We start from the raw sequence: 10,183 nt of genomic DNA on the forward strand, positions 1-10,183 counted from the left end.
CAAAAGAACCTCAGAAGAGCCCTGCTGGATCGGACCAGCGGCCCATCTAGTCCAGCATCCTGCCTCACACAGTGGCCAACCAGTTCTTCTGGAGGGCCAGCAACAAGGCATAGAGGCTGAACCGTTCATAAAAACATCAGAAGAGCCCTGCTGGATCAGATCAATAGTCCATCTAGTCCAACCCTTTTGCAAATCTCTCTCTGCTAGAAACACAGAATCACAGAGTCGGAAGGGGCCATCTAGTCCGACCCCCGGCTTCATGCAGGATCCGCCTAGAGCATCCCTGACAAGCGTTTGCCCAGCAGCTGCTTGAAGACTGCCGCTGAGGGGGAGCTCACGGTGAATCCTTTGGGCCATTCCTTTGCTAGCATCTCCAGCCCAAACCCCCTTTGCTCACTCTGTTTCCCCATCCCCCGTTTCCCTCATCCCCTGCTGTCAACAGCTAGTCTACGGGCGCCTAGGGGCAGAGACCTGCCCTTTGGCCTCTGTTACCCTACACATTGCCATGTGCATTGAGGGCGCTATGTAATTATGGGAAATAACTGCATCGTGGCAGCAACGCTTCCAGGAAAAGGACTGGGTTTTCGTGAACAGATCTTATTTCTGGTGTTGTTGTTGTTGTTGTTGTTTTTAAAGACGAAGAAGCATAGAGCCGGAAGTGCCCCGAAAGGCCATCGAGTCCAACCCCCTGCACGATGCAGGAAACGCTGCTCCATCACCACTCTGCTGGTGACCAGCAGTGTTCCCTCTAAGCCGAGTGAGTGCGAGCTAGGCCACAGTTTTTTAGCCTCCGGCTCATACCTTTTTGTCTCAGCGCAGGAAGGAGGGCTCCAGAGCAAACTAAGTGATGCAGTCGCCAAATCGCCCGCTCACTTTAATGCCAGCAGCTCACAGAGTAGAATTTTTGCCCACAAGACTCCACAGCTTAGAGGGAGCATTGGTGGCCACTGTTCCCTCTAAGCTGAGTTAGTGTGAGCCAGCTCACAATTTTTTTAGCCTCTGGCTCACACATTTTTGTCTCAGCTCAGGATGGAGGGCTCCAGAACACACTAATTATGCAAGAGCCAAATCAACTGCTCACAACTTTAATGCCGGTAGCTCACAAAGTAGAATTTTTGCTCACAGGACTCTACAGCTTAGAGGGAACATCCAGTGTTCCCTCTAAGCTGAGTGGGAGCTAGCTCACAGTTTTTAGCCTCCAGCTCACACATTTTTGTCTCAGCTCAGGAAGGATGGCTCCGGAGCAAACTAATTGATGCAGTAGCCCAATCACTCGCTCACAACTAACTCACAGAGTAGAATTTTTGCTCACAAGACTCCACAGCTTAGAGGGACCACTGGTGACCAGTGTTCCCTCTAAACTGAGTGAGTGTGAGCTAGCTCACAGTTTTTAAGCCTCCGGCTCACACATTTTTGTCTCAGCTCAGGAAGGAGGGCTCCAGAGCAAAACTAAGTTATGCAGTGGCCAAATCGCTCGCTCACAACTAGCTCACAGCAGTGTTCCCTCTAAGCTGAGTTAGTGTGAGCCAGCTCACAGTTTTTTAGCCTCCGGCTCACACATTTTTGTCTCAGTTCAGGAAGGAGGGCTCCAGAGCAAACTAATTGATGCAGTAGCCAAATTGCTAGCTCACAACCTTAATGCCAGCAGCTCACGAAGTAGAATTTTTCCTCACAAGACTCCACAGCTTAGAGGGAGCACTGGTGACCAGTGTTCCCTCTAAGCGGAGTGTGAGCTAGCTCACAGTTTTTTAGCCTCCGGCTCACACATTTTTGTCTCAGCTCAAGAAGGAGGGCTCCGGAGCAAACTAAGTTATGCAGTCGCCAAATCGCTCACTCGCAAGTAGCTCACAGAGTACAATTTTTGCTCACAAGACTCCACAGCTTAGGGGGAGCATGGCTGGTGTTGACCCCTGCTCTTTGGGCAGAGGGAGGCAAAAAAAACCCCTTCAGGATCCCTGGGCCAATCTGGTCTGGAGGAAAATCCCTTCCTGACCCCATCTAGTAAAGAGATCACTCCTGGCAACGCACAGGGAGGAACGAGAGGCCTTTTAAGCCCCTCTCTGCCCGGCTGTGGCCACCTCCCTTTCCCCCCTCCGTGCGGTGCGTGTTTATTTTGTGGCCCACCCACCCGCTGGCTGTGGATGATGTTTTTGTGCTCCCGCGCCACGCGCGTGGCCCATTTCCGGGCCTCCTTGTTCAGGCTGTGCTCCTCCGTCGTCCCCGTCTCCGATTCCAGTTGCCGGCTCTGAAATGCAGACACACAAAAACAAGAGAGAGAGGACAGTGAAGACAGCAAACAGGTGGGCTCCCCACCCCTGATCCCCCCCCCCCCCCCCCGACACCCCCGCTATATCTACTGAAGAGTTTTATTTAGCTCGCGGAACACAAGGCTCTGGGCACGGGGGGGGGGAATCTCCCAGTTACTTCTTAGATGGAAAGGGACACGGTGAGAACTTTGAAACCGAGGAAAAGCCCAGTTTAGCCATCGGGTCTGTCACAGAGTCGGAGGAGGAGGAGGAGGAGGAAGAAGAAGAAATAATAATTGGATTTATACCCCGCCCTTCACTCGGAGTCTCAGAGCGGCTTACAACCTCCTTTCCCTTCCTCTCCCCACAACAGACACCCTGTGAGGGAGGCAGGGCTGAGAGAGCTCTGACAGAAACTGCCCTTTCATGGACAGCTCTTGTCAAAACTACGGCTTGCCCAAGGTCATCCAGCTGCTGCGAGTGGAGGCATGGGGAATCAAACCCGGTTCTCCCAGATTAGAGTCCGCGCACTTAACCACGACATCAAACTGGGGTTTTTATTTTGGGTGGGTGAGTGGCAAGAGTGGGGGGAGTAGTATCTTGCCATCACAGGGTCATTTGCCTTTCACGGCAGCAGCTTTTTTCAGAAAATGGGTGCATATTTTTCTTTGTCCCCTTAATTGAGAGGTTTCCAAAGCAGAATGGAACACGGAGCAGAATTAAGCTCTTCAAGCCAGCAGGTAATTTTGGAGAGTGCCAAGAGTGAAATATACAGTTCTTTTCAAAAAAATCTCATGTTGCATTTCCCAAAGAGGTCTTTTTTTGTTTCGCAAAGCGACCGCAGAATGGTGAGGACGTGGACGGTACAATAAGCACGATTTCAAAGACGTCCGCGAGAGATACCCAGCGGGCTCATGCCTTCGCCGCTCGTGGGCAACCGTTCTTGTTTCTCCTCCCTTCTCCCACGCAAAGCACACACACCCCGGCCACCGAAGCACATGCAATGGTTCTGCTCGTGTCCCCATTACGGGATGTTTCTCGCACCATGGGTCCCGTCACAGAAATCCCACCGAGGAGATGAATCTGGGAAGGGAAGATCACGGTGCGCGAATGAGCACTCAAGTCCGGAGCAAGGGATGTTTGGGGATGGTCTGTGCGACAGATGGATACGCATGAACCGACCAGAGCACTCCATATGCAAGGAAAGCAAAAGAATCACTGAGAAAGAGCAGGTCCCAAAGAATAAAAACACCCCAGTTCGGCATCGTCATATGCTAGAAGGCAAAATAATAAGACAATCCTCCGCGCTGGACAGGAGGGTGGTTTAAACCCCGTCCTTCTTTCCAGTGATTAAGTTTATTTTATTTATTTATTTATTGGGTTTCTATCCCGCCCTCCCCGCGAACGGGCTCAGAGCGGCTTACATTTAAAGGCAGTATGTGCCAGAGTACATGAAACCTATAAAACCAGATAAAACAACCATATCATTACGATTGAAGTGCTCAACATAGAAATGATCTTCCAATCACACTGAAGACGGCATCCCGTAGATGGACACAAGTCCCAATTCAGCCGTATCTGTCTCGTACGCTACGGTGGCTCGATCTCCATAGGGGCCAACCAACTACCCCGGTGTTACTAACAATAATAGTTGGTGGTAGTGGTGGGCGGCTGCTAACTAAAAGCCTGGCGGAAGAGCTCCGTCTTGCAGGCCCTGCGGAACTGTACAAGGTCCCGCAGGGCCATGATCTCCTCCGGGAGCTCATTCCACCAGGTAGGAGCCGCCACCGAAAAGGCCCTGGCCCTGGTAGCGGTGAGCCTGGCCTGTTTGGGGCCTGGAATCACTAGCCCGTGTTGTGCCCCAGACAGCAGTGTTCCCTCTAAGCTGAGTTAGTGTGAGCTAGCTCACGGTCTTTTAGCCTCCAGCTCACACATTTTTGTCTTAGCTCAGGAAGGATGGCTCCAGAGTAAATGAACTGATGCAGTAGCCAAATTGCTCGCTCACCACTTTAGTGCCAGTAGCTCACAAAGTGGAATTTCTGCTCACAAGACTCCACAGCTTAGAGGGAACACTGCTCTGGGGTATGTGTGGGGAAAGGCGGTCCCCTCAGGTATGTTATCTGTGTGATTTTTTTTTTTAAGAACGAAAAGAGTATGATCCTGCTCTCCCTTGCATCGTTTCCTGCAAACATCTTTCCGTTATCTCTGCCACACAACAGAAGAAGAAGAAACCCTCAAGAGCAGTTGACTTGCGCCCTGTTGTCTGTTTCTGATGGGCAGGCACTTCGTTTCGATCGTGTTCTTCCTGGAAGACATGGAGCTGCCGTCTACTGAATCTGACCCTCGGTCCATTAAGGACAACATTGCCCTACTCTGACTGGCAGCATGTCTCCAGGGTCTCAGGCGGAGGTCTTACACATCGCCTACCGCCTGGCCCTGTTCAACTGGAGATACCCGGGACCGAACCTGGGACCTTCCGCGTGCCAAGCAGAGGCTCTGCCACTTCTAAGCAAGGCGGTTAACCACAGGATGTTTTGGAAGTGATTAATTCGTGGGGCCTCCAGAAGTTGGAGGTGACCTGATGGCACTTAACACGACACACACGCTTGGAGGGGAGACCCCCCACAAAGTCCAGGGTTGCTGTGCAGAGGCAGGCAATGGCAAACCACCTCCGTGTGTCTTTCCCTCTGACCTGGGTGGCCTCGGCTAGCCTGTTCTCATCAGGTCTTGGAAGCTAAGCAGGGTCAGCCCGGGTTGGTACTTGGATGGGAGACCCGCCAAGGAAGTCCACGGTCGCTATGCAGAGGCAGGCAATGGCAAACCCACCTCTGCATTTCTTTTGCCCGGACCTTGATGGCCCAGGTTAGCCTGATCTCGTCAGATCTCCAAAACTAAGCAAGGTCAGTCCTGATTAGTACTGGGGATGGGAGACCACCAAAGAAACCCAGGGTTGCTACGCAGAGGCGGGCAATGGCAAAACCACATCTGAATGTCTTTTGCGCTGACCTGGATGGCCCAGGCTAGCTCAATCTCATCAGATCTCAGGAGCTAAGCAGGGTCGGCCCTGGTCGATACTTGGATGGGAGACGACCAAGGAAGCCCAGGGTTGCTACGCAGAGGCAGGCAATGGCAAAACCACCGCTGTATACCTTTTGGCCTGACCTGGATAAGCCAGGCTAGCCCAATCTTGTCAGATCCCAGAAACTAAGCAGGGTTGGCCCTGGTGAATACTTGGATGGGAGATGACCAAGGAAGTCCAGGGTTGCTGTGCAGAGGCAGGAAATGGCAAAACCACATCTGTATACCTTTTGGCCTGACCTGGATAGCCCAGGATAGCCCGATCTCATCAGATCTCAGGAGCTAAGCAGGGTTGGCCCTGGTGAATACTTGGATGGGAGACGACCAAGGAAGTCCAGGGTTGCTATGCAGAGGCAGGCAAGGGCAAACCACCTCTGCATACCTTTTGCCCTGACCTGGATAAGCCAGGCTAGCCCGATCTTGTCAGATCCCAGAAACTAAGCAGGGTTGGCCCTGGTTGATACTTGGATGGGAACAGGAGTCATTTCGTAGAAAAAGAGGTGCAGGAGCTCATTAGCATAACTCATTAGCATAATTTATTTGCATATGCCACACCCCATGACATCACCGGAAGTGTGTCAGAAGGCAACACCCACCGCTCAGGCTCCACTGGACTGTTTTGGATTGCTAGCTATTGGGGGGGGGGGGAAGGAACATGCAGATCTGTCCTTGCAGAGGAGGGAGAGCTTGTACCTGAATAAAACTTGGTCTTAAAGGCTCCACTGGACTGTTTTGGACTGGGGGGGGTGCTCTGCAACTTACTTGGCTGCTTCTTGCTCTGACTGAGGGCTGCTGGGAGCAGGGGGTGGGGCTTGTTGCATGTGCCCGCCCCCTGGGCTCTTTACTGCCGGAGCTCCGCTCCTGTGCGCTCCTGCAGGAAATGAACCCTGGGTGGGAGATCACCAAGGAAGTCCAGGGTTGCTACACAGAGGCCGGCAATGGCATAACACCTCTGTTCCTCTCTTTCCTTAAAAACTCAACAGCAGCACCATAAATCGGCTGCGACTTGACAACACTTTCCACCACCAGGGAGAGAGGAGGTGGCCTCTCTCGGGAAGCAAAGCTAGTCAAGGACAAGCTGTTACCCAAAGAACGGTTCCCCCTCATTGAACATTTTCAAGAGAGGGGGGCTCACAAGCTAATCATTTCCGCTGGGTACCAGGTCAGATTTTGCTTGGCGTTTTCCTACCAATGCATTGCTCCCTGCATTGGTGTAGTTAAAGGTTCCCTTGCTCGAAAGCCAGTCGAATCCGACTCTAGGGTTGCGGTGCTCATCTCCGTTTCAAAGCGGAAGAGCCAGCGCTGTCCGAAGACATTTCCGTGGTCATGTGGCCGGCATGACTAAACACCAAGGTGCACGGAACGCTGTTCCCTTCCCACCGAAATGGTCCCTATTTATCTACTTGCAATTTCTTGCTTTCGAACGGCTAGGTTGGCAGGAGCTGGAACTAGAGACGGGAGCTCACTCCGTCATGCGGCACACTCGGGTCTCGAACTGCTGAACTACCGACCTTCCACAGCCTGCAGTTCAGGGTCTTAACCACTTGAGCCACCGCAGCTCCATTGGTGTACGGCCATGGAGATTTCTTCTAAGTTCAGATAACACAGGGAAGGCCGGTCTCAGGTGGCATGCCGTTCTTGACGGAGCTTCCTTGTTTGCTTGGGATAAACCTCTCCTCCCTTAGCAAACATGCTGGCTAACCAAAGCTCATAGCCTGTTTTGCCGGAGCCCACTGGAGACAAGAATTCCAGAAGTTGTTGAAACACGCCCCCCCCCCCCCCCCCCACCGAAAAAACCCCCCCCCGCCCAAGCCCTGCTAACTGATACATACTGGACTCCAGCAGAGAGGCATTTGCGCAGGGATACTGCCAGTGTTTATCGGTCGGCCTTCGTTCCAACCCAAGTTCATTCCAGGAGGAGGAAAAACAAACCCTCCCCTCTCTTGGCCGGAGAGGACAAATAAGAGTCCAAAAGCCGAGCTAATTATAGATTTACTTTCAGTCTTGAGACTCCCAGCTTGGGTCACAGCGAAAGCACAGAGAAGTGCTTATACGGAATCAGACCCTGGGTCCATCAACGTCAGTCTTGCCAACTCAGACTGGCAGGGTCTCAGGCAAAGAGGTCTTTCCATTCACCTCCTGCCTGGTCCTTTCCCACTGGAGATGCCGGGGATTGAACCTGGGACCTTCTGCATGCCAAGCAGAGGCTCTTCCACTGACCTACAGCCTTCCTTCGTGGCTCTCCAGGGTCTCAGGCAAAGGTCTTTCCCATCACCTCCTGCCACATCCTTTTAACTGGAGATGCCGGGGATTGAACCTGGGACCTTCTGCATACCAAGCAGAGGCTCTGCCACTGAGCCCCACAGCCTCTCCCATTAAAAATTTGTTTAAAAAAGAGGGAAGACTATTATCTCAAATGAACAGAGTTTGGCAAACCCTTCCTCCTCCTCAAGAGCTGCACAACTGATGTAACTGATCTGCGTGTCAACGTTTCAGTTGAACGTTATTTCAAATATTTCTGTTCATTTACTGTATTTCTTTTAATTTATTATATAATCTCGATTAAAATTCGATTAAAATTAAATATGTATCCACGCTCAAATGCGAGATCATGCGACTTTAAATAAAGCTGAATTGGCCCTTTATTTTCTCATCTGAATGTTTCTTCGGGGGGAGGGGAAGTGCTCAGATTACGAGACCTCCTCGCCAGGTTTTTAAAGCTGTCCAGGGAAAAGACCAGGTGGTTGGTCCTCCCGACAGAAATCCTTACCCGAGTGCCAACTACTGCACAAAGGACGCCAAAGAAAGTTTTAGCCAGTGCTCGGCAGACATAACGCAAGGCTTCTGGGTCAGTTCAGCCCAGGGAGAAGCCACGCCTTACGACCAAAACTCCTGTCGATATAATGGGCAGAAATGCACAGTTCGTGCATTGCTTTCCCTCTCGTTCAGCATGTTTTCACAACTCACTTTTCGGGGCTCTGAGATGCCGCGTCTCTTTGACGGAAACTCCTCTGTCGGAGGATAATCTCGGATAATGTATTCTTCTGCTAACAGTGTGGGCACACAAGTGCACACACACTGGGAAAACGTCCACAAAAGCGCCCGACAATCCCCCGTTCTGTGTAGACAAGCCAACGATCACAGCAGCTGTGTTAGAAATCCGGCATTTCTCACATGCAACACGCTGGCATTTAAAGAGAATCAGAAGAAAGGTTCTTGTTACGGACTCCCCAGTGCTGGGGGGAGGGGGGGGAGAAGAGGAAGGAGCATCTTTGAAAGAGTTTTTGGCACGTAAGGAAAGGCTCCCTGATTGTCTGAGGATGACAGCAAAGGGAGGGGGGGGGGAATCTCGCTGCTAAAAAAAACAGTTCACGGCCTTCTTAGTCCCACAGAATGAAGGGACTCGGGGCCGTGTATAAATAAACCAGCTTTGCTAATGACATTATTTTTGTTCACTTATCTATTCAACACCTTCCCAGGCATTCCATAAAACCTAAAAGGAAACCGGGATAAGGAGAATGGCAACGACTCTAAAGTAACGGGTTTTTTTAAATTTGCTGCTTTCAAAGTGGCAGCTCCTTCAACCCTTTCAGGCCTGGGACCCAGGTTTAGATATTTTACTGCATAGGGTTGGTTTTTTAAATTTTTTTTTTTTAAATCCTTAACTTTAAAAAAAGAAGAAGTGCGGCAATATTACTTGTGCCGTCCATCTTAAGTTTGGGTGTGATGCGCCTCTGGATCTCGAACGACTGGTTCAAGATCCATGGCTCAGGGAAGCCGTAACCCCATAAGAACGTCAGAAGAGCCCTGCTGGATCAGACCAGTGGTCCATCTGGTCCAGCATCCCGCCTCACTCAGTTGCTAACCAGTTATTTCAAATGGTCAGCAATGGGGCATAGAGGCCAAGCCCTTCCTCTTATAAGAACACAAGAAGAGCCCTGCTGGATCAGACCAGTGAGGGTCCATCTATTCCAGCCTCCTGTCTCACACAGGGGCCAACCAGTTCCTCAGGAGGGCCAACAACAGGGCAGAGAGGCCAAGGCCTTCCCCTGATAAGAACCTCAGAAGAGCCCTGCTGGGTCAGACCAGGGAGGGTCCATCTAGTCCAGCTTCTAGTCTCACACAGGGGCCAGCCAGTTCCTCTGGAGGGCCAACAACAGGGCGGAGAGGAAGAGGCCTTCCCCTGATAAGAACCTCAGAAGAGCCCTGCTGGATCAGACCAGTTGGGGTCCATCTATTCCAGCCTCCGGCCTCACACGGCAGCCAACCAGTTCCTCTGAAGGGCCGACCACAGGCCAGAGAGGCCGAGGCCTTCCCCTGATCAGAACCTTAGCCTCTCTGCCCTGTTGTTGGCCCTCCAGAGGAACTGGCTGGCCGCCATGTGAGACGGGAGGCTGGAATGGATGGACCTCACTGGTCTGACCCAGCAGGGCTCTTCTGAGGTTCTTATCAGGGCAAAAAATATTTTTACAATAATTTGTACATATATAATAAATCATCTTAATCAAAAATATCAAAAATCATCTCCAAGAATCTCAAAAGCTATTGTACCACCTTTAATAATAGTCCTCCTCTGTTACAAGGGGATGAGATGGATTCACGGAGGAGAGGGGGTATCAGTGGCTATTCGCCGTGGAGGACCGAGGTGAACCTCCACGTTCAGAGGCAGTCATCTTCTGAGTCCCAGTGCCAGGAGGCAACATCAGGAAAGTCTCAGCCAGTTTGGTGTAGAGGTTAAGAGTGGCAGACCCTGATATGGAGAACCGGGTTTGAGTCCCCCGCTCCTCCACATGCAGCCAGCTGGGTGACTTTGGGTCAATCCCAAGTTCTCTCAGTGCTGTACTCTCAAAAGCAGACCT

The 10,183-nt window shown here is 51.5% G+C and overlaps 1 protein-coding gene across 1 annotated transcript in view; it reads right to left on the bottom strand.

The window, feature by feature from the left end:
• FCHSD2 (FCH and double SH3 domains 2) overlaps window positions 1–10,183 on the bottom strand; it is an 86,412-nt gene that overhangs the window by 46,974 nt on the left and 29,255 nt on the right. The window contains exon 4 of the mRNA XM_015418253.1: window positions 2,129–2,245. Within this exon, the coding sequence (XP_015273739.1) occupies window positions 2,129–2,245 (117 nt within the window). The remainder of the gene's footprint in view (window positions 1–2,128; window positions 2,246–10,183) is intronic.

Source organism: Gekko japonicus, unplaced genomic scaffold (assembly GCF_001447785.1).
Source record: "Gekko japonicus isolate JY-2015 unplaced genomic scaffold, Gekko_japonicus_V1.1 scaffold3521, whole genome shotgun sequence".
NCBI classification, from domain to species: domain Eukaryota; kingdom Metazoa; phylum Chordata; class Lepidosauria; order Squamata; family Gekkonidae; genus Gekko; species Gekko japonicus.